This window comes from Anguilla anguilla, chromosome 7 (assembly GCF_013347855.1).
Source record: "Anguilla anguilla isolate fAngAng1 chromosome 7, fAngAng1.pri, whole genome shotgun sequence".
Lineage (NCBI taxonomy): Eukaryota > Metazoa > Chordata > Actinopteri > Anguilliformes > Anguillidae > Anguilla > Anguilla anguilla.
Genome location: NC_049207.1, coordinates 38,742,424 through 38,766,594, shown reverse-complemented (window position 1 = coordinate 38,766,594; position 24,171 = coordinate 38,742,424). Strand labels below are relative to the sequence as shown.

Sequence of the window (24,171 nt, the reverse complement as noted above, 5' to 3'; positions counted from 1 at the left end):
TAAAAAGTCCCACATATATTTAATTTTGTTGCTGGACATATAAGTTTGTAATATCTAATTTATATATCTCTATATATATAGTTATATACTTTAACATTCATGTTACACAAAATGTACACTTAAAAGCATTTGTAAAACATTACAGTCAGTGCAAATATCTTTACATTTCAAATTAAAAACAGATTTTCAAAAATATACATATTTGTTAAAACATGGAACTCTGGTAACATGTCAGTCAAACACACTAGGACTACTGAATAACTGTCATGATAAACCTTTTTAAAAAACAGAATTAACATAGGTCAGAGGCACATTAGCTCACGTCAGTCAAGACACCTTGAACCTTGACATAAAAGATACTCACTGCACCAACGAAACAAACAGAGCACACATAATCATTATGAACAGGTAAATACCACTACATTATAGAAGCACTTTAAGAGGCACTATGTGGAATTCAAGCCCACGGACGTCACAAACAACGGCACACGCCTGGAGTCTTCTCCAAGTACAACAGGCATGGGGAACAGAAAGCTGCACAACAGGTACAGGCGAGGTTAAACACGAAACGGTACCTACACACGGTGTTTCTTTAACTTACACCCCCGCTGGAGTATAAGACTATATATTATGCGTCTGGCCCGTAGCAGGGTAAGCAGGAAAGCAGCCGATAAAAGTGCACACTTAAAAGCCAAGAGTGTTTACAGAGCGTTCTCCAAATGTTGCCGAAGCGTTGCAGAAATACGTTCATGCGGTCACACGGCGAGTCGTGATACAACAGCGTGCCACTGGAAACGAGGAATGGGATGGAAGTCGGCTAGAACAGTGAAATAGTCAACTTTACATGAGGACAGTGACAATTTCAGGAAGAAAAGGCCAAGTCTGGAATAGCTTACCTAGCCTTATACCCAATCCTTTTGAGATATTCCTACCAACCCCCTCCACCACCAACTCACTGGACTGACTAAATATATAACCCTGAGTCATTTATGTCACTGAATCACTTTGGCCATACCCCCCAGGAGGGTTGCATGACCCCTTCCTTGGTCTATTGAGGATCTATGTTTGAAACCTACAATGGGAGGTGAAGAGTTTTGATGGAGTTGAATAACAAAGGTGAAGATGGGGGGGAAATAAAGGTCATGGAGGCACAGGAACATTCAGAAAGCAACATCGACCATACTTGCTCTGTCGCTTGGCACTGCAAAACAAGGCGAACCATACAGACCAATGAGAGAGTACTCAAATGCACATATTCCACTGTGCTTAGTTATAACTATACCAAGCACAAATTAACAGTTCATTCTTAATTGCTGCATATTACCCTCACTAAATTTTAAAGTTGTCCTGGGTTAACACAGAGTAGACAGCTCATGCATCACCGACAGTACAACAAAGAATTATATATTCTGGGCACCATGCATGTCTCCATCCGTATCTGAAAAGAACATATTTGATTTAAAGACCACTCAGTAAAAACACGTTCTGACATTTATGACTAGCTTGTCCATATTAGGTAATAAGATTATTCTTATTAGGTAACCAGTGAGTTCAAACACAAGAATTATTATATTCATAACATTTCCCTATATTCATTAGATTTCCGCTTAGGATTTCCAACAAGGATAAAAATATCTTTTCTTGATCCAAAATAAAACACTGATTTTTTTTCCCCTCAAAAGGAAATGCTGAAGAAATCTATTTTCTGAGACAATACCTTAAACTGATTTGAAAATATATCTCAGCACAAAAAATAGACTAAACTCTTTTCTTTTTTTTTTTTTTACTTCATAACACTTGCATGGTCTAGTTAGCATGTAGATTCACCTATGGCAGGGATGGCAGCCCTGGTCCTTGACAGCAAAGGGCCTGCTGGTTTTGGGGTTACCACTAGTTGTATTCTGGGTCCTAAAGTATTGATTTTGGGCTTAAAAACAAGACCTTGCCCCCGATTGGCTCTTCAGGACCAGGGATGGTGTAGCCTAGCCTAGGCTTAAAATACTAGGAAGCCCCTATGCTCACTCTTGAAGATTTTAGACTTAAATGGAAATTCCAGGGAAAACCAAATGACTTGCATATGTTCGATCATTTATAAGACACAGGATTCACAACACAGCACTTAACACACTGGCACCAGATAACAGAACAAATTCATATCACATGTTACTGTAGATAGGACAAAGGCAACACATTCTTCTGGCTACTTTGACACGGAGACTGTTCAAAAAGAGGTGGAATGGGAGCAGTTTTAGCTCTTTAGACTGAACTGGAAGCTTGATTTCTACAAAAGTAGTGAGATTCCATGATCCTAGAGTTCCACGTTCTACAATAAGTAACATGGTCCGAACACTTCCTTTAATACATTTCATGAGTACATTTCAGAACCATTTGTCCCATTTGGCCCAAACTTTTCATCCTGAAAAGCCATGAGTCTTTCAGAAAAGAACATGGCAAGGTTAACACATCTCTCAGTCTGAACCATCCACAAACCAGATATGGAAATTTTCACATGCTGGAGCTTTTCATAAAAATGTTACATACTTTCTCCTGGCAAGAGATGGCTTCACCAATGCTCTTGTATAAACATGTACATTGAAATACTGAAGTGTATGCTAAATTTGGCCCCGATTTTAATTTCGACAACCCCGATCAACAGCAAGCTAAGGGCACAATAACAGCGCTTAGCAGGTGCAATACAAACGTGGTTATACCTCTACAAGATCACAACAGCAGACTGTGGCAGGGAAAGAAGAACTCTGCTTGGAAGTGTTCTGCTATAGGTTTGCTTGGCTAACATTAAGAGTAAGGTCGTGATCTGTACAGAATGACAGAAACAAGCAGCAGCATGAAAAAAAAAAAGAACAATGAAATGCATGCACACCTATTGTCAGTAAATGTGCCGTTGATTTGTCTAGCAGTGATGTCAGAATTGCTTCCTAGGTACACTACAAGGCTGTGATGATATTGCCAGATGCTACTCCAGTAAATACCACGTGACCTTTATGAGTGACGGACGTGCGTGCTGCCGCTTCGACTGAAGGCGCTACATGGGAAAGTTTGATATGAGGTATCCTTTGTGCTAGTGGGTGTGGTTCCTGCTCGCGAGCCGGGAATGCAGTAAAAACAGATGTGAATGTTTCAGAGGAATGCTTCTCTTTGCCTGGACCGTTTCTGCTCTGTCCAAACCCTGAACGTGATAATTTTTATCATTTCATCCCCTTGCAGAACAGCAGTGTGAAATTCTGAGGGACGGACATAATTGCAATGCTCAGTAGTCACTGTTTCCCCAGCTGATGCTTTTAAGATAGAAATGATTATTGACTCGTACACAATGTTAAAGGCTCAGTTTACTTTGACTGATGTCTGTGAGCTGAGAGAAAATCTTTTCTTTTCAGAAAACCTTCTGCCTTTTTTACACATTTAAAGAGCTTTGAGTCCGTTCTCAGAATGTGTGGAGCAAAACAGCGCATGAAGTGTCACAATCAAAGCAAAGAGAAGCTTAACTTCTGGCCAGCATGTGATCGCAAGTTTATTCTTACCTGTACAGATTAATAAACCAGAGTTCAATGGCAAACGGAAGTTCAAGTAACGTGGAAAAAGCTATATTAAAAAAAATAATAACAATAATAAAACGTTTAGAATCCTACCTAGAGCTTTCAATTCAACTGAGGCCTAAGTGCTGATTGGCCAGTAAAGGGACGTATGAAAATGTGGGGTGGCAGCACCCTCCCCCCATCTTGCGTCGGCTGCTCTAGGAACAGCGTTCCGCGCCGGTGATGAAGGTCTCCCGAACCCGAAAGCGTTCCCGATTTCACCTGTGAGGTTTGAGGAGGGACGCACGGGGGGGGCTCTCTCTCTCCTATCACCCCCCACCCCCCCCCCCCACCCCTGCGCCGGAACCCCCCACCGACCCGAGACGGGGCTCCGGGTCAGTGGCCCCCATTGCTAGGCGGCGGGGTGTCGCTCCTCGACTCCTTCAAGCTGCCGGATTGCTTCTTCTGCTTGCTCTTCGACTTCCTCAGCATGCGCACCTGTTAACGGTTTAGGTTGTGGTTAGTAAAAAAAAAAAAAAAATTTTTTAATATAAAAAAAGAAATTTAACCCTGAAAATGCCAAATCAGAAAGCCTACGTAAGAAGACTACACGCTTTACTGTGGTGAATAAAAAAAGGCAGCACAGAACATCGATTTCTCGTGTATTCACTCCAAATCAACTGCAGCAGTTATTTTTTATTTTGTCGGTCTCGTTTAGTACCATATATTTAACGGTCTCATTAACTTCGATAGTTATATAAGCGATAACACAAACAGTTTGAAGAGATGCAAATAAAGAACATGCAGTTAAGCGTTAAGTGCTGCCACTGCCATGGCTTAGGTTTGCCGAACATCCACAGGTGGTACAGTGTCAAAGGATTAAAATGCTGGAATGTATCATGTGCTGCCAGAACGTTGCCTGTAGTGATCCCTGTGGTCAGTTACAGGCTGGAATGACTGGGGATCCCTGACCCCACCCTGGCCTCCCCTGTCTGACCCCGCGTCTGACCTTCGGCCCGGCGGCAGAGATGATGATCTGCCCGGGGGCCTGGATCCAGGGCTCCCCGTCCACCTGCACCGGGATGGGCTTCATGACCGTGATGCGGATGTAGTTCCCCTGCGCCACGCGAATCCCCGAGCGCAGCCCGCTCTGCACCTGACCCTGAGAGAGACGCGCGCGCGTTAGCCACAACGTTAGCCGCCACGTTAGCTCAAGCTACCCTACGTAGGCTCATCAAATCGAGAAGGACAGAAGACAGCTGAATGCTGTTCATATTTATTTTGTTGTGGGGCCTGCAGTCGGCTGCCAACGTTCCATGTGTGTGATGAGTAAGTCTCACAAGAAAGATGATGGGAATCTGAATCAAGATCTGTACTGTCGGCTCAACGACTTGCAAACGAACCTCAGCTTCTATATTACCAGCCAATCGTAATGCAGACCGCACTGCACCTGACCCTGACCCTGACAGGCACAGGCCCACACACGCGTACTTGTACACGCACTCACACGCACGCACGTGCAGGCAAGCACAGGAATCAGCCTGTAGCAAATGCCACCTTTAAAAGTCTGGGAGACAAATTATGGTCCTGCGAGTTGCAGGCTTCAACCACTTGGGGGCGCTGTAGGCGTTCGTAATGGTGAGTTTTTTGTATTGAGCAATGTGCAGAGAATGGGGGAACTAGGGAAGAGGAACAAGCCGTTTTTCACTTACCATGTGCACCACCCCGGTCACCCCCACCACCTCCAGCATACCGTCATCGATGCGGGGCTTCCCAAAGCGCGCGTCGCTGTCTGAGCCCCACAGGTCCGCACCAGAGCCCCAGCTGGACGGAGAAAACAGATCGATGGAGCCCTGCTGACATTTTGCAACCAGAGACCTCCATCTGCACACGAGCGTGCACACATATGGAAGCTGCCACTTACATTCTGTGAATATAGGTAGCCATGTTTTTTTTTCCACTGTGTGCATTTGCAGCTAAACGATTGCACACACGTGTGTGCGTGTGAGAGATTGCTAATAACCTGGGGATGTTGAGGAAGATGAGGCCTTCGATGTTGGGTAGCTCCACTTCCTGCTTGTCCACCTGCAGTTTCAGGTCTTTATGAAGGTTGCGGGTGTGGCTAAGCTTCTGCAGGCCCACCTTCACATACACACCCTTGTTGTGAAACCTGCGGGGGACACATTAAACTGCGACACCGCACCAAGACACTGGTCCACAGCATGAAAAACCTGCATCCTCGGGCCATTTTAACAGAGCTATGGCCAATGTCTTTCAATCAGACTGCATGTACAACAAAGGTTCTCCGGCACAGGAAGTGGAGGAAGTGGCATCATACAAAACACCTCGAAGCACGTTCAAGAAATTCAGTGCGGTTACAGTGTTCCATTACGTCATGGTTCGTGGCCTCTGATTGGCCTGTTTTTCCGTTTGCGGTACCTGCTGTTGAACTTTCCGGGCTCCTCCTCGCGGGCATGGTGGAAGTCCAGGCTGAGTTCGGCATCGATGCCCAGGCCGCAGTAGTTGCTCATCTGGACGATCTGTGGGGGAGGGAGAGAGGAAGTGCATGGGGCCTCACCCCTGAAGACCTCCCAGTCACAGCCAGCCAGTGACAACCCTGGATCAAACCAGCAATGCCTTGGCGATAGGGACCAACCTTCACTGCAACCATTACCTCTAACAAACGCGACACCCCTTCAAAACGAATGTCGTGTACACCGTCTCAGTGAGGTATGCTAATACTGTCCTACTAATGTCCTTTTTTTTTTTAAACAGTATTTACAGTTAATAGCAGGAGATATTTACAATTGTAATTGAGGGGAAGTCAGGTCAAAACCAACGTAACTAAACAAGACAAAACAAAATAGAACAGAACAAACAAAACAACAGGGGGTGAAAACAAAATGGTACAAGACAGGACAGGGCACATTGTAACAAACTGGAACTAATATTGGTGAAGTGGTTGAGATATTATAATGGCTAGGGACAGTGGGTGGGGAGTGGAGAGGCATGTTCCGAGGAATTAGCTCTCAGTGCTGCCCGGGTGCCTTAGAAGGACTGGATGTTTTCCTTTAGAGTGGGTGTAAGCTTTTCTGGTGTTGAGTGTTCTGTTTATAACTGTATGGTAATGATATCCATGCTTGGGCAGTCGGCCGGGGGCTACCTTGGGCGGCTCCAGGATTCCGTCCTCCTTGCCGTCCTCCAGCACCTCCTGGGCGTCCAGCAGGATGGTCCAGCGGTCCATCAGCACCTCCTCCGCCTCCTCCACCGACAGCAGGACGCTGAAGGGATCCTCCCCGCTGTACCCTGTGCCCCATCGCAGCACACGCGCCAGGTCATTACCTGAGGGGGGAGGGAAGAGATAGGAATTTCGTCCTTTATCGATCTCTTCCCAATGCTGAGTGACAGCCAGGTGGCAGTCGCGAGGCATAACGAACCCGAACACGGTTCTAATTGTCCTCACCTGTGCCCAGCGGCACGATGCCGATGGCCGGCTCGGCGCAGGACAGCTTGTGCCGCACCTCCTCCAGCACCCCCAGCACCCAGCCCACTGTCCCGTCGCCCCCGCACACCAGGATCCGGAAGTGCGGAACCTCCCGGAAAGTGTGCAGTCTGAAGAGGGAGGGAGAGAGGGAGGGGTGGAGAGAAGACCACAAAAGAGTGAGCAGCAGAGAGAAACAGACAAAAGAAAACGAGGGAAAGAGTGAGGGAGGATGAGTGAGCCAAAACAGCAGCAACACCGATGACAGAAGGATCAGGCAAGACCCATGATGCCACTTCAAGACTGCAGCACAGCTTTAAGTTCCACAGTCCACAAGTTCTTGTGTATTTTCAACCTAGCTGAGATCAAACAGCCCCTTTGGGTTTAAACGAAGAACGCCACAGCAGGATTCATTGCATTATGCAACTGATGAACTTTATCCAGCCATATTTGTCTACTTAATTGAGAACCTTTACCAAGAGGTTTCCGGCTTGAGCTAGCTAATGTCTGGTCTTATTTGAAACCTGACCAGATATAAACCCGAGGGGAATTACGTTGGTCTCGATGCTTGCAATGGGAGCTCATGTACAGACTGGAGAAGCAGCCGAAGTCTGGCTCTTACCCTGGTAAAGGTCCCCCGCTGGTCAGCTCAAACACTTGATGCGGGTTCAGGAGCTTCCGGAAGCTGTAGAGGATCTCGCGGCCCTTCAGGCCGCCGCTCTTGGGGTTGACGAAGACCAGGAGCGGACCGCAGCCCCGCGGGAGTTTCCGGTGCTGGTAAGAGAGGACGCGGGGACGCGGGGACGGGGGGTGTCATAACTTTCACCCACTCCAAAACATTATTACTGATACCGAACGCCCAAACCAGATCAACCAAGAGGCCGCTGCTCACTGACACTACAAACTCTTCATGGCTGATCAACTTACATTATGAACCTGGTTTAAAAACACGATTAAAACTGGCGTATTCGTTTGGAAAATTTACCCAACAGCACTTTTATAACAGATAAGAGTTCATCTGACGGCGCCTGACACCGAGGACGTGAAGTAAGGCTCGTCGAGCGCCGCGTCTTTACCATGATCTCGGGGATGACCAGTGAGTAAAGCGCCTTCCCGGAAATCGCCGTGTCCTTAGCCAGCATGTAGACCCGCTCCGCCTCAGAGAAACATGAGATTTCCAACACTACCGCGCCTGAGAAAGAACAGGGAACGAGGGAAATGTGTGTAACTGCACACAAGAGCAAGCGTAAGCATTCGCACTGACAAGCACAAGGCATCAGCATGCAGGCAGTGGGCTGCCTGAAGCCCAGGCATAAACAGGAGCAGCAGCAGCCACCCATCGGATATTTCAATCCGCACCCTTCAGGTCTAAGCTAATTGCGCAGAGCACTCAGGTACACATCCAGGAGGCTGTATAAGGTAAATCTGTTGCTAACCCATATAAGGGTCACCGCAAATAAAAAATAGGAGATCGTCAGAAAGAATTTGAACACAGGCCAGAAACATGCGTGTGCCCGTGTGCCGATCACTCAGCCTATAGTGCGTAGGCAGGCATTACTTCAATGTTTTCATGGCGACTGAATATTCACAAAAAATATATAAAGAAATGCACTTCATAATTATTTGCAGTAGAGAGCAGAGGGACCAATGATGAATACAAGTAAAGCCCGCGACGCTCTTCGTCAGGTCACGCCGTCCGTCGCGCAGTGAAGGCACGCGTCGGAGCTCACGAGATTCGTGAGCTTCGCGTTGCGTTTTTCCACGGCGACTGGACTCACCTTGCCCGGCGTAAACGTGAGTGATGGCAACCAGGTGACCTAGGCCGAGACAACAAAGAAAAACGCACCGCTGAGTTCGGACGTGATCCAAAATCTCTCTGTGCAGCTCTCTGGATACGGTTCACAACTGAGGCAACCGGCCAAGGGGCTTTGGCCCGATGGTGCACAGTAAGCAAACGTTGGCAGGCGGAACGACAATGCAATTCAGAAGATTGAATGAACTGAGCGACGTCAACGGGAGCAGCAAAAAGGAGGAGACTCACTCTTGATGGCCAGGTGCTCCCGAAGCAGGTCCGCGTACTCCTCCCTGCAGAGCTGCGTGGGAAGCCCCCCCACCATCAGGGAGACCAGAACCGCGCTGTTCCTGCGCTCGGCCACGTACAGCCGCGTCTGGTTCATCTGCCGCAGGGACGTCTGCGCGGAGCGCGGAGACGCGCGCACGTGTACGTGAACACGCAGAAAAACAGAAAGACACCGAGAGACACAGAAAATCGCACAAGGACACACAGAGAGACGCAGAGACACACAGAGGCAGCGACACGCGAACGTGCACGTGCAAACAAGAACAAAAGCGGACGAACGCGCACACGAATTCAGAGATGCAGACACACAAATATGCACACGCAAAGAAGCACAGACGAAATACAAAGATACACAAGTACAGATACACACACAGACACAGACAGACAGACAGACAGAAACACACGCACACACAGTAACACAAAAAGGACATAGTGAGTAAGTGCAGATTCCCGCTCCGGAACAGAAACGGTCGGCGTGTTCTCAGTCAGAGCCGGTTCCTCGCACCTTTCTGATCTCCTGCAGCTTGTCCAACACGAGCTCCTGGCCCGAGAGCACCTGCCGCAGCACTGGAGGGAGACCAGGAAGAGTCCGTTCAACATGACATCCTCACGCCTACAGGCACACCTAACGGCACAGCTCATGGGAAACCAGCATTACTCAATAGGAAAGCAGTGGTGCATTCATTCAGCCATTTAATGTAATGCGCTTCACTGGCTTTAAGATATCGATACAGTAATGTTCTTTACCACTGATACAGTAATGCTCTTCGGTGCTGATACAGTAATGCTCTTCAGAAGGTCTGAGTCTCACCTTGTTTACTACTCATGAACACCTCCACCAGACTGTATCCTGCAGGGTTTTCATCCTGATACACACACACACACATTTGAGATGCTGAGGTGAATTAGAATAGATTGACACTAGTTTCAGTTCAGTTGCATAAATTGAACACCAATCCAGTGTCACCAAGTGGTGCAACCGAAAGGGATTTGGGGTCGGCTGATCAACGTAGCTGAGCCTCTGGTGTCACCAACAATGACACGGCAGAAATATTCCTATTCCGCCCTTTGTTTCGGTTTCCATAGATACAATATCAAAGTGTACGAACTACTGAAATATTACTAAATAAACTAGGTCTTGTAACACGCACTAACCCACGTCTACACTAATAAGTAATCTGACAGGTGAATGTACGGGCTCTTAAAGACGGTAATCGACGGTAGTTCTTAAAGATCCGTTTTAGCGGGTTTTCCTTGATCTCTACATCACCAACACACTCAAACCGAAAGAGGGACGCGTGAATGGATCTGCTGAGACCACAATTAGCAAATCCAAAGGAGCTCCATCTGTGTGATCAGTGGGTCGAGAAGCGCTTGCGAGTGATCAGTGTCTAAGTGATCAGTCTAAGCTCAGGCACCTGTTTCCCCAGCTGTTTCAAGACTTCCTGGACCACAGTGTCGACCGTGCTGCTCCTGGAGACCGAGATGGAGATATAGGCCACACCCACTCTGTTGACAAACAAGGGGAACAAAGACCGCAACCGTTCAATTAGGACAACTGCGGACAAAAAGACAAGACCGTGGGGAAATTCTGCAGTGACACGACAAGGCGGATTAAAGGACAGCAGGGCAGTAGGGTTCGGCATTGAATAATTAGGCCTTACAAGCACCGAATCAGCTGACAGCACAGAAGCAGCCAAAGGAAGGGAGACACAGCTTCCTCTCGTCTTTGATACGACAGATCCCCTCCCCGTGAAAGTAGCCTTTGATGGCCGTACGCCACCGGGCACTGTGAACGGAACGGAACATGCTTCGGTCCAGAACATTGCTCCCACCTCGCCTTTCATATCGGACCGTGCGGTTTCTGACTCTTCCTACGTACGAAACGTTTTAATGGTAACGGCGCTTCTTTCTGTCACAACAGCATTAGCGGAGCGATGCAAGCCTTTAAGTAGAAACTGATACGATTTTTGTACATGAAAAAATGAAGATGCCTATTCACATCATCTCACTGAATGGAGGATAATTCCAAGTCTGATGCTAACTGCTTCTAATCTGATGCTAACTAGCGCTAATCTGGTGCTAACTGGTGCCAATCTGATGCTAACTGGTTGCAGCATCTACCCCAGGAGGAAGAGCTGCAGTAGTTGTGGTATCTCCCCCCCCCCCCTCCACAACAGCGACACCTTTGGTCAAAGGCGGCAGTGCATCCTGGGAGCCCCTCGGGTGGCGACGGCTGCGCGCGGCTCGGCCGGCGGACTGCAGGGCGACGGCGGCGGCGGCGGCGGCGGGCGAAAGCGAAAGACGATACGGCGCTGAGGGCGATGGACGGACCTGCAGCTGAAATCGGGCCTTCTAAAACTAAAAAGGAGCGCGAGGGCGGGCGCCCTACGCAGGCCATTAATAATAAATAATGGGCTGCATTAGCCCGAGCTAAGGCCTTCCCCCGGCTCGCTTCGCCTCTTGCGGCCCCCTCCGAAATTGATTCTGGTAACCGGCACCAGAGGAAGCCTTTGCTTCGCTGCATAATGCCGTGCACGGAGCAGACATCAGCGTATTAACACTCCACGCCCCGCCGCTGCATGCAGATAAAAGCCTTCGGGCTAAACGGTGCGAGGGGGCAACTGCAATAAAAGTGCAGTAGGAAATGCGATTTGGACCGGCAGGCACCGCCGCAAGCGGGGTAATCAAATAACGCGGTTTCCAATCGCGAATCTGATCCGATGTTTCCCCGCATGCTTTTCCAGGAAATTGTGAAAACCTCCGAGGAACGTTCCCCCTTGGGGAAGCTATAAATGCTGACCACAGTGCACTTGGAGCATCGTAAAAGGTGAGCGCCAAGGCTGTTTATTCCCTGAGGAATCGGTGAGCACTGTCGTCTGGACCTGGGGACAGCGTAAAGCTGGCCACACACAACCTGCCTACACAACGCAGCCAGTACGACTACGCAATGAACGCGTAAAAGGAATCACACACAACTCGATAGGCTAAAATAATTATGTTAGCTCATATAGAGAAAAAACTTTTTGATTGATCATCATTTGTTGATCCTAAACAAAGGTCAAACCCAAATTATTCCTGGGTGGCATTTATTTTCAGAAATGGCCAGTTGCATCTTTTTCACATGTTGAGGAAAAGGTTTTTCTTTTTTGATGGGTTTGCATGTGGTCTGGGCTCCTGATTGGAATTTCAAACAGGTAACGACTGTAGTTGGGTAGTTCCATTTTAAAAAACACAAAAGGGGGGGGGGGAGGGGAGGGCGCACGACTCGTTTACCCAGAGATTCCCCTCCCGGTAGCACTCACTTGAGCCAGCCTGGGTAGATCTTGAGGACCTCCGAATCCCTCGGCTTGGCTCTCAGGATCCAGGCTTCCGGAGTGCTCTCCCTGAACACCGGCTTGTTGTCGGGCTTGTTGTCCGGGGCGCCGTTGCGGTTGATGATGTCATCGCTGAGGAGGGCCTGCTGGCCGTACACCTGGAGCTCGTAGTCCTGCGGCTCGTCCGGGATGTAGAACGCCCTCAGCGCGGCTTCCTGTGGAGGCGGATGCGCGCAATCACAAACACGCGCCAAACAACCGGCAACAGACCTACAGTCGTAGACGCACACATATGGTCACGAACACGCAAAGACAGATGAAGACAGGCTCCCAGAAGACATGTTTACTGCAACCCTTTCCCCCTTCCACACACGCTTGCACGCACACGCGCGCACACACACACACACACACACACACACACACACACACACACACACACACATACATGCACACACACACATACACATGCACGCACACACACACACACGCACGCGTGCACACACACGCACGCACACACACACACACACACACACACACATACATGCACACACACTCATACACATGCACACACACACACATGCACACACAAGCACGCACGCACACACACACACACACACAGAAACTTTACATTTTTGAGTAATCCTGCTTGGTTCATGTGACCGGCCTACACCAGACTTTTGAAAAGCCTATATTTGAGAGAGTTCACTTTCAATCTCTTTCACTGTGGGAAGAGGGAGGAGTCTCACCACCACTTCCTCATTCTTAGTAATGCGGGGGATGGAGACCAGGCGGAACTGGTTGCGTCTGACCGCATCATCTCCGTCAAACACCTTGAGAGTCTGTTTGCCTGTGAACAACAAAGAAAAAAAAACAGATAGGGATTTGTGCCGTTTGCCGGTAGTAGCCTGCTGACGCAAACACACGGCCTTGTTTTGTCCAGTCTGGTGACAGTGCTGTCTCTCTCCACATGCTTACCTGTGTCTGGAGATGACGAAGACTGGTTCTCCTTTGAAGCCACTACAGTCGGGGTGTCGACGTCATCCGAGTTATCTGGTCCAAGAAATGATCAAAGTGTGAAAAAAGGCAGGCCCTTTTCTGAAAGAGTGACATCATTATGGTGTTTTCTATCTGTGTGGGACCTGGGCTTCTGACTGAGAGTAAGGAAGTGGAACCAAACCCAACTGCTACCATCTGGAATCAAGAAAGACAACTTTATGGTGGGCAATTCTGAAACGCCACACACAGAAAGTGTCTGGTTGTACCAAGAATGAAACTATCAATCTGGTGAAATTCAAATCAAAACAGCATAGCTTTTTGGCCCATGAGAAAGCTTTGTGTGCAGTAGGCAAACGTGAGCACAAACACACAATAGGCAAAACTCAGGGGAAGAAGAAAAAGAACGGCAGCAATAAAGTCCCACTTTAAGTGCTCAAATTCACAGATTCAGCTGCTTTACAAAAGCATTCCAGATCATCACTGAACTCCATAGCTGAACCTTCATAAAATATTCATTAGAGCTTTGGGGTTACTGACGCTTCCTGTAGAAAGCACTAAGTGAGGCCGTACTTAGCCTGGTCGAGGATCTAATGCAGTAGTGCTTTGGTGGGGGGGGGGGGTGGGGGTGGGGGGCGGGGGGCGGAGCCAAGGGATGGGGAAGAAGGGGGAGGGGCTTCTCTGGGATTACCGAGCTCGGTCTGGGTGTTCTCAGAGATGCGGAAGCAGTGCAGTTTGCTGAAGTTGCGGGAGCAGAGGCGCACGCAGCCCGGGGGGAGCATCATGTTCCTCAGGCGTCCCAGCCCGCAGTCCGGGGGCACGATCACGAAACAGGAGGCGTGCGCCTGCAAAATTAACACGGGTCAACGACGTGAACGTAAAAGCAACGGAGATCATACACAATGAAACAAGACCATTAAGACGGAAAAATAATAAAAGCAATAACAATAAGGGCACAGCTATGAATGGCTATGGACAGCAATAAGACTATTCATCAATTAGCAGCCTCCTCTATGGTTGAATGTGTGTTAATTAGTGAAATCAGCAGGTGCAGTGTGGAATGAAAACCTGCGTACTTTTGGCCCTCTATGGCACACGATTAGGCCAAAGTCTATAGCAACAAGGGCACAGAGAAAAGAGTGTATAAAAAGGACATCATACAGAGCATATTTTACAGATAAGAGTCTATAACAACAAAGGTACATGAATAAGTGTCTATAACAACAAGGGCACAGGAATAAGAGTCTATAACAACAAAGGCACAGGAATAGAAATCTGTAACAACAAAGACACATGAATAAGCATCTATAACAACAAGGGCACAGGAATAAGAGTCTATAACAACAAAGGCACAGGAATAGAAATCTGTAACAACAAAGACACATGAATAAGCATCTATAACAACAAGGGCACAGGAATAAGCGTATATAACAACAAGGGCACAGGAATAAGCGTATATAACAACAAGGATGCAGGAATAAGAGTCTATAACAAAAAGCATATAAACAGGTCTATAATCACCAAGGGCACAGGAATGAGTCAATAACCACAAGGTCATAGGAATAAACCAGGCATAGTAAGGAGCATCTCTTACAGAGACAGAGCAATGAGAGTCTAACAAAGGCACAGGAGTGAGTCTATCATAAGGATTATGGCCCCTCTTTTTGAGCCCAAGGTCACACCCAGGGTCATGGGACCAGGGTCACACCCTGACCCCGATTGGTTTGTGCGGGATCTATCACTGAAACAAACGTACGTACACCATGGGCAGCCCTGCTCTCATGAAAACAGGGCAACCCCCCCAAACTGAAATCATTCACGTGGGCCCAGGGAAATCCCTTGTAATACGTAACATTACATTACATTACATTACATTACAGGCATTTAGCAGACGCTCTTATCCAGAGCGACGTACAACAAGTGCATTAGTTCAAGGTGCAGAGGTGCAAAAGAAACACACTACAGTAGGTAAATGGTGAGAACTGATTAGCTTACACAACTTTTTTACCTAGCACTTTACATTGTATCCATTTATACAGCTGGATATATACTGAAGCAATGCAGGTTAAGTACCTTGCTCAAGGGTACAACGGCAGTGTCCTTACCCGGGAATCGAACCTGCGACCTTTCGGTTACAAGCCCAGTTCCTTACCCCCTGTGCCACACTCCGTCCTCTAACGACGCCCTAACCCAGGGGTGTCCAGTCATATCCGGAAAGGGCCGGTGTGGGTTCACGTTTTTGTTTTAGCCCAGCATTACGACACCCGACTCAACTAATGAACTAACCATGGTCTTCAGCCAAGACCTTCATAAATCAGGAGAATCAGGTGCCTTTACGACTGAGCTACAACAAAAACTGGCAACCACATTGGGCCTTTTCGGATAAGATTGGGCACCCCTGCCCTAACCACTACATCTCACTTTTTTTAGGTCTGCTGAAACAAACGGATAAAATCATATCAAAGTGTGTTATATGTCAGTTACTCAAATCTCCCTGAAGAGAGGAACACGGGTAGCCTTATTTATACAACATCCTTGACTGGTATGGTCAGTATGAGGGGAAAATGATGAGCTTTGAGTACTCTACTTCATGGAGGGCTAGGATGAAATCTCTTGACCTGAACCATTCTGATGCATACAACACACAGCTAGACCACCACAGTACCAGGTTTAAATAATGTGGGACTAATCATGTCCAAAGTTTTAACAGTAGGTGATTTTAAAGAGGAAAACCAGTCTAAAAAGAATTTTTGATGGTAATTTAAATTCAAATCTGTCCATCTATATTATGAAAAATCGAATAATTTACAATATACAACTCATACGCTATACGGTACATGACAAGCCAACTTATACGTTAGCCAACTTTGCTGATGAAACATGGGTAGCACAATGCTTCATATGAGCCTGCGTAGACCTACCAGAAACTGCAGCGGTGAAAGCTGGAAGCATTTCAGCTAGCGCTGACATCGAGCCAAAAACAAACTAGTGACCGAAAATTACGAAGCCATGGCTACAGGGCAGTGCGTGCTGCCACAAATAGAGTGTTGTCCACAACTTTTTACCCAGCGGATAACGCTTTGTAGCCAGTTCTGTAGAGATCCCACTGAGCCGCTAAATATTTAATTGAGAACGCAATCCTTTTTGACCTATGGATTGACAGTTGAAAGAGCACCCATTGCCTCCCCCCCCACAGACGCCCAGCTCTTCGTCGCCCCCCCGGCTGCGTACCGTGATGCCGCACCACTCGCACCGCATCCCCGACAGGACCTCGGACGACCCGCAGGTGCGTCGACACACCTCGCAGCGCGCCCCCGACGACATGTTTCCCTCCCGCCAGTGATGGTGGTACGTGTCCTGAGAAAAGGGAGGGGAAAAAAGGGGGGGGGGGGGCGGGGGCACTGCAGGTCACTACGATTGCATTGCATTTGCCGCACACACTTACCACAGGTGATTGTACACGTCAATTAATGACGCAAGAGAGCACCCAAAATAGCCATGTCGCCGCACTAAATGATTCACACGCGCTCTGTGGAGACCACAGCGGCGCTGGAAGCGGACCAAAGATAAACAATGCGGTCACCCCAGCACAATGCACACAAAGCAGGCTAGTTTAGCATGTTCCGGGAGGTAGCATAGAGTGTATTAGGAACACCGAGCAACAGGCAAATTAAGGCATTTGCTCGTTGCTGAAACGAAACTGGCAACTCTATTCCGGCTGCGTCAATAATTTGCACCGATGGCCGAATGTTGCGAGACTACACACGGCAACATTTCACTCCTGACTTCAAAAGCCTGAAGGAAATCTGTTAATGAGTGGGAGGGGAAGAGGAAAAGGTTAAATACGCACTGGATTTGCCCTAAAGAGGCAGACAAAGCCCCCCCCCCCCCTCCGCCCCATTAACCATGTCCATGAATGCTTATAATATTTGGATTGGGGAGGTGCAGGGGCCATGGTAACTGAGACCATTGCTCTGTGGGAAGGGTAGTTCCACTCACGTAGTCCTGGGTACCATCCTGGTGGCAGAGTCGGCAGTCGCTGCAGCTGAAGGGAGCGCAGTCGGCGTGGACGTGCAGCTCGCACACTGAAACACGCACAAGACACCACGTCACCCAAGCTGCTCTTCGGCTGGGCCGTCGCCAGGCCAACAAAGGGTTACGATTAGACACATTAAACTAGATCACATTGATTTTTACTACTAAAAAAACTACAATACATTATAAGATCATAATCCCCTACAAATAAATATTTACACTACACATACAAACATTTTTACTTTTATTAAAGGGTATTTTTATCCATTTTGTTTTCACCATGTAGAAATTACAGCACTTTTATGCATATATATATATATATATGTATGTATGTATATATATATATATATATATATATATATATATGGTAGCAATTAACAATAATTTCATATAACCATGGTCAGTTCACTGCAGATCAGTCAGAAGCCGAACAGCCCCTGAGGAAGGACAGGCTTCAAGATGTGTCACTATGGGCCTTGTTTATTCACTAACAGAACAGCGCCACTGAAACAAGGACACAAGACCGACGCCTGAGGATGGCGGTGGCCCTGCTGTACGTTGTGTGTATCTTTGGATTTGCCAGTGATCCGTGTAAGCAGTTCCGCGAGCGGGCGCTGAATTGACGAAACGTAACCGGACTGCCGCGAGACGGTTGTTGTGTCTGGCGCGCTCGAATCTCCGAACGTCAGACACTAATTGCTACAGTGAAACGAGCATAACCTCCTCTGCACTGCGCGTCTGCAGCCCCCCCACCCCCACCCCGCATCCCCCGCTGTTGGATTTGAAATGCCGAACTTCTGTTCCCATGGCAACTACACCTCTCCACCAAAGAGGCTGATGCGGCGAACACCGGGAGACTCGAGGAGGGGAGGGGGGCGAGGCGGTGACTGCAAGTTGCGTTTGGGGCGGGGGGGGGGGGAGTTGTGGGAGGGGCCAGGCGGAAGCGGCAGGGAACCTCACCTTCGCAGCGCAGGGCGGAGCTTCCCTCCAGGTGCTTGCGGCACACGAAGCAGAACCTCTTCTTGTGGCCGGCCGGGCCGAAGCAGTGGGCCACCGGGACCTGGAGAGAACAGGGGGGGACGGGGGGGGGGGATTCCGTCAGCTCTTCCGATCCGACACAGTTTCCGGCTTATTCGTGAACTCGCATTTTTAAGTGTAGCACACCTCCCCCTCCCCGTCCCCCTCCCCCGGCCCCCCGTGTGGCACATGCCAGGATGTACGGGGAATCTGGCCGAGCACTCCATGGCCCGGAGAGCGGGGGGGGGGGGGGGGGGTTAGGGGGCGTTCCCCGGGTCTCAGGGTCCTTCTTCGCGTTCCTCTAGCCGGGGCGAGAGCAGCGGCCGGGGGACTTCGCTGACCTTGGGAGAGCAGCGGCAGGCGCGACTGCTCCGGAACCCGGGGCCCGCTGCCAACGCTCACACGCGCGGTCAGTCGCAACGGGGTCCCCTCCTACCAAGCGGCACTCGGGTCAGAGGGAAACACAGACAGAGCAGCAAGTCGCCCCCCATCCCCCATTATACTGGAGCCCTGCGGTAACTCACAAACTTGTTTGTGAAGAAAGCCGTAACCTAGGGTGCGTAGCGCACACTTCCGTCGTGCCCGAGCCAAATTTGGCAGAGGACTCCTGAGAGGAGGCGCCCTTTAGACCTCTTGTTCTTGCGCTCCGGAAGGCTCTTGGTCGCGGGGAAAGCGATGCCGAGCACGCGGAGGGGAAAGGCGGGAGGGAGGATCGAGGAGGCCGGTAGCCTTCTCTGACGGCGACTTCCACGAATAAAAAATAAATAAAAAAAACCTTTCATTACAGAAATAAAATGAAACCTCAGGTCCACGGCGTCTGGGTGGACAATACCACCCACGTATCATGTCTTAAAAAGGTTCTGGTTTGGTACGGCCGATGGAAAAAACTTTCCCGGGCTGCAAACTTACTCTAATGAGCACCAAATAGTTCCAGGGAACCTCATTAATAACGACAGGCCCCGGTAGCGCACGAAGCGGCCGGGTAATCTACAGGAAGCACATTGTTCTTGGGATCACCAGCGCCCTTCCAGCAGAGATGCAGACCAACCGCAGCTTAGCACAAACGCAGGCTGCAGGCTACTTGTGACGCGATTCAAGAACGATACCCCTTTTTTTTGCGGAAGCGTGCACGCTTACGTGTACTTGTGCACGTGCAGGTGTAGCCCATTCGCGTATGAGCACACGCCACTGCGTGCGTGCGTGTGTGAGGGAACGTGCGCCTCGTGTAATGGAGAAGGAACCCGCGCGCTGGACGCGATCCAGTGCGACCCCTCAGACGTTAGTCACACGTCGCCGTAGGGGAAAAAGGAGATTAGCCCTTCCGCTAGTCTTACGGATTAGCGTACCCGCGAGCCCCTGCGCGCGTTCCTCCGGCGCGGTTCGACCGCTAAGTCGCGCTTGTGCGGTTCAACCTCGTGAAAAAACCACAAAAAGCACGGGACTCTCGGCTCGTTAGAATAATTTATTAAAACCAGAGTCAATCGTCGACTGACGTTCAAGAGGTGAGATCCTGCGAGAACATATACAAATTACAAAAGTACCGTGTGACTATCATTGCATATTCTGCGAGACACAACACAGCTGGTATTTGAAAGTACAAAGAATAAGACAACAAATCACATGTGACCAGTCACGCATTTGAATTCAATTAAAACTCAGTACCTCTTCGCCAAGCAAATTTAGAATACCACAAAATGGTAAAATGAAATGAAACCACTAAAATAGTGCACAAATGCACTGGCCAGGAACACCTGCCAATGCACAAAATCTGACAGAATAACAGCTAGCCTATCAAGACGAAGTCACTTAAAATGAGAATTCATGTCGCAAAATATAACTGTACTGCCTTCAAACTTTGGTCCTCATTTGCAAACATTCTAAGACACGGCACACATTCTCCTTCCTGCAACATGCTGGTTTGTAAAGCGGGCCATCTGTACGTCGTCTTTAACGTCTAACGTGGACATAATTGACCAAAAGCATGTGACTTGCATCGAAGTATGAGAAGCGCAATCGCTCTCGACCTGGAACAGCTGCCGGTTGTTGTTGAAATGTTTTCAACTCAAACAGAGAGTAATTATTACATTCTGATTCTGTATATTTTTAGCCCGCTTCACTCCCGCCTCTGAAACAGATGTTCTCTCGTCTGCTTAACCGCAGTGTTTTGGGCTCTTGGTGGCAGCTACCAAAGCGCGTCAAAAAAAAAAGAACCCAATGGCAATGAACGGATAATGCCACCCCCAAACTCGTGCCAACCCGCCTTTGTCTGCCCCCCCACCCACCACCCAAACACTCTTCCCCCCCCCATGCCCACAACAATAAGCTTCCTCCCGAAAATATCCGCCCGTCCCGGGGTCTGCATTCGGCATTTCCGAGCGCGGGCCGCAGTTCCTGTGTCCAGGGGGGTGCGCTCAATAGCGGGAAACCGGAGCGAGAGGTCGATGGCTTCCTTCCTGTTGGGGACCGGAGGACGGTGGGGGGGGGGGGGGGGGGAGGTGGGTCAGCCTGTTTGGGGGGGCGGGGGGGGGGGCTACAGTGTTACTGGCTTGGGATGAACCCCCTCCCCCCCCACCCTGAAGGCAGGGGAGAGCCTGTGCTTAAAAATAGACGCCCCCACGGCCCTCCCCCAGCCCAGTGATGTCCCGCCTGCGACTCCCGGCCTCTGTCCCGGTCTTCCCGGCGGGAAGCGGCGCTCTCTGATCCAGGCCTCGGGCCAGGCCTCCACCGGGCGCTCTCGGGATCAGGGCTCATCCGCCCGGCACCTGCGTTTCAAACCCCACGCCACTTTGGGGACATTTTTTCAGGTGTATACCTGGTGGGTAACCCTTCTCTATGACGGTCCCCTAAAAGGTGGTACACCCCCCTGAGATGACTGCAAAACAATCCCCGGTCTGCTTAGTGTTCCATCAAACTGCAAAGCCTTGTGCATATCTCCCAGACTATCGTTTCTTTTTTTGGTAACGGCAGCTTCCGGAATATAAATGCACACGGTCCCTTTCACATTCACCTCTGTCTAGCGGGACCACCGCACAAAAATACATTGCTCGACAAGGTCTGCGCTATTCCGTAAAACTGCGAGCCCGCGTACGCACTCTCCCTCTCCCTGTCTGATGAGGGAGGGCAGTCCGCAGCAGAATAAAGCTCAGCCGTGCTTGCAGTCCTCCTCCTCCTCTCTCGTCCACTCTGACCTGCGGGGGAATCTGGCACTGGGGCTCGCTCTGCGCCGAGGCCGCCCCGCCTGCCCGTTAATTAAGCCTGCGCCCCCCGAGGCGGGCGGCGACCGCGCCTCGCATCCGCGGGTCCCCCCCCCCCCCCACCTGTGTTTGCCGGCCCTGGGGTTCCCGCCAAGCCCCGTGAGCCCAATCAGCCCCCTTTCCCAGCCTGTCTAGAGAGAGAGGGGGGGGGGGGGGGGGGGGGGGGGTGTGTGGTCTGTGCCGCGGGCGACTGCGACACGCGCGGCTAGCCGGCCGTGGTCTCTCGCGCGGGCGGAGTGCCACCGCACCGCTCCCGTCGGGGCCGCTGAAGGTCGGCCTGGCGAGCCGCTAAAGGTCCGCCGCCCGTCAAAGATCTCGGAAAGGCCACCGCGCGGGAAGGACGGCCGCGAGGGAATGACAGAACCCGGGAATTCCCCCGCGGTACAACACATGGACCGCAACGTTTTTCTTTTTTTTAGATTTCCCAGCTGATACGGGCTGTAGAACGTTCCGGACACCGACGACGCAATCAGACGATCACCAAATCCGAACGCTGATCGTCGTCCCCGTAAACGCCGTAAGTAACCGCGGTAAACTGTCACACCGGAGGGAAGGGGGAAATTAAATTCTTGCTTCGCTTGTTTCAATTTCTATTTGTTAAATTTAACACAATGGGTCGCACGTATTCCTTTGCTTTTTTTAATTACACACAGATTAGGCTACTTGCCATTACAATCAGTGTAAACAATGCTGTGCCATACAGGCGATTAATAAAGCAATAAAACCAAACAAAACTACAAAAGCAAACAGTCAACAGAACAGCAGCCTCCAATAAACCGAGAAGCCGCATTTCTACTTGAGAAGGATATCAGGTACTTTAGTTACCAAAAATGGGTTATTAATGTAGGCTACCACCCAACAAACTAAAATTACACCCTTGATAATAGTGAATTTTATCGTTTTAGACCACAACCCCCTCCAGATGCCCCTATATCAGCCATTATAAAGCCAGTAGGCCCTCAGAAACCTCTGGAAATATCTACAATAACCTTCATCGTGTACAAAAAACCCTCAGGGCCAATCGAAAAAGTAAACTAAAACTGAAATACTATCAAAAAACCCCAGCCAATGACGTTGAGTCCTGTAAGTTTAACACTGCTAAAGAGAGATAAAAATACAACTATAAAAAAATTATACCCAAGGTCTAGGGTGACTGAGCAAATTGTACTGTACACGCCACCCCCGAAGATGAATGGGAACTACAAGTAACTGCATCTCGCAAGAACAAGCCACCGTTTGATAATGAGTGAACCCCACTGACAACTGAAGCAAAACAGAGCAACTGTTAGAAGCCTTCTGTAGAAGCCAGAGCCCCCCCCTCCCTTCCCCTCCCCCTCCCCACCCCCCCCCAGAAAAAAGGCCAGGAGGGACTGATCATTCCACAGGATGGATTGAGGGCCTTGGTGAAGGACAAAATGGACACGAGACGAGAACAGAATGTCTTGGCCACGAGTGAACCGTTGTTTGGGGGAAGGGGGAAAGGGGGGCTCGGCGCTTGAGGAGAGAGGGGGAGCGTCCTTCCAGATCTTTCCGCAACGAGTTCGTTCCCGAGCCCGCTCCAGGTAGCCCCTGAGGTGTGAAATGGACGGCCGTGTCTACGTGCAGTAGTTTGTACAGGAACAAATCTTAAAAGCCATCTACTAACAGTGGACCATGCCTTTCCTCCTCAGGACAGTCAAACTGAAGACTATGGAATCATCTAATATACCCCTCATGAGCAATTTACTTATGTTGGGCCATATACAATTCAGGCTTGATACAACAGTGCAGTTTTGTGCATTACCTGATTTTAAGGACGGCAGGCATTTGAAATGCTAGCAGAATTTGAGTTCACAGGCGCTCACGTACTTCTTAAACACTAAGCTTGATTTTGTCACGCTCTTCTGTTCTTGCACACGCTGGTACAATGCCACACTCAAACACGGGTCCTTTAAAGTACTTAAATCATGTTGTGTCTGAATCTCTGCAATTTGTTCTATGTTTGTTCTATAAGCAAGATTTAAAGAAATTAAACAATATTGTATGGTACAATACCATCTAGTTTTTCTATGATGTGCAGTAGGCCTAATTAAATGTTCTCATGATTCTGTGGTTAAAGTAATGTTGCGAGAATAGCCCATGTCTATTCTTATTTTCAAATGAACCCCACATTTCCTTGTTTCCAAGGCAGCCGTATCTCCAGGACATGACCCTCTCCCCTGCTCGCTTTGGATGGGGCACGACCTTGAGCAGCAGCCTGGGCCTCCCCCCCGCTACAGCGCCACTTCCTCTGCAGAGAGGGGACACTTCCTGTCCAGCTCCCGCCCTCCCAGGGGGCCTTCCCACGGCAGGCTGGAAGCATCAATCAGGAAGACTTCATTTCCTGTCTCCTGCTCTCTCTCTCTCTCTCTCCCTCTCGCTTGTGCTCTTTCCCCTTCATTCCTCTCTCCCCACTTCCATCCCTCCACCTTTGTCTCCCTCT

The 24,171-nt window shown here is 49.4% G+C and overlaps 1 protein-coding gene across 2 annotated transcripts in view; it reads right to left on the bottom strand.

Annotated features, from left to right (window-relative positions):
* LOC118231757 (diacylglycerol kinase theta) overlaps positions 1 to 24,171 on the bottom strand; it is a 41,824-nt gene continuing 17,653 nt past the window's right edge. Inside the window, exons 3-23 of one of the 2 annotated variants that reach the window (XM_035425939.1) lie at positions 18,400 to 18,499; positions 17,404 to 17,489; positions 16,636 to 16,761; positions 14,096 to 14,249; positions 13,387 to 13,461; positions 13,158 to 13,258; positions 12,400 to 12,626; positions 10,513 to 10,603; positions 9,906 to 9,960; positions 9,600 to 9,661; positions 9,056 to 9,206; positions 8,793 to 8,831; positions 8,091 to 8,206; positions 7,637 to 7,788; positions 6,997 to 7,145; positions 6,697 to 6,875; positions 5,973 to 6,073; positions 5,557 to 5,703; positions 5,246 to 5,357; positions 4,543 to 4,695; positions 1 to 4,031 (exon numbers count right to left, since the gene is read on the bottom strand). In XM_035425939.1, coding sequence (XP_035281830.1) covers positions 3,930 to 4,031; positions 4,543 to 4,695; positions 5,246 to 5,357; positions 5,557 to 5,703; positions 5,973 to 6,073; positions 6,697 to 6,875; positions 6,997 to 7,145; positions 7,637 to 7,788; positions 8,091 to 8,206; positions 8,793 to 8,831; positions 9,056 to 9,206; positions 9,600 to 9,661; positions 9,906 to 9,960; positions 10,513 to 10,603; positions 12,400 to 12,626; positions 13,158 to 13,258; positions 13,387 to 13,461; positions 14,096 to 14,249; positions 16,636 to 16,761; positions 17,404 to 17,489; positions 18,400 to 18,499 — 2,478 coding nt within the window. In that variant the 3' untranslated portion in view covers positions 1 to 3,929. Of the gene's footprint in view, positions 4,032 to 4,542; positions 4,696 to 4,929; positions 4,990 to 5,245; positions 5,358 to 5,556; positions 5,704 to 5,972; positions 6,074 to 6,696; positions 6,876 to 6,996; positions 7,146 to 7,636; positions 7,789 to 8,090; positions 8,207 to 8,792; positions 8,832 to 9,055; positions 9,207 to 9,599; positions 9,662 to 9,905; positions 9,961 to 10,512; positions 10,604 to 12,399; positions 12,627 to 13,157; positions 13,259 to 13,386; positions 13,462 to 14,095; positions 14,250 to 16,635; positions 16,762 to 17,403; positions 17,490 to 18,399; positions 18,500 to 24,171 lie in introns of those variants that run through there. The other variant, XM_035425940.1, reaches the window with a different exon arrangement.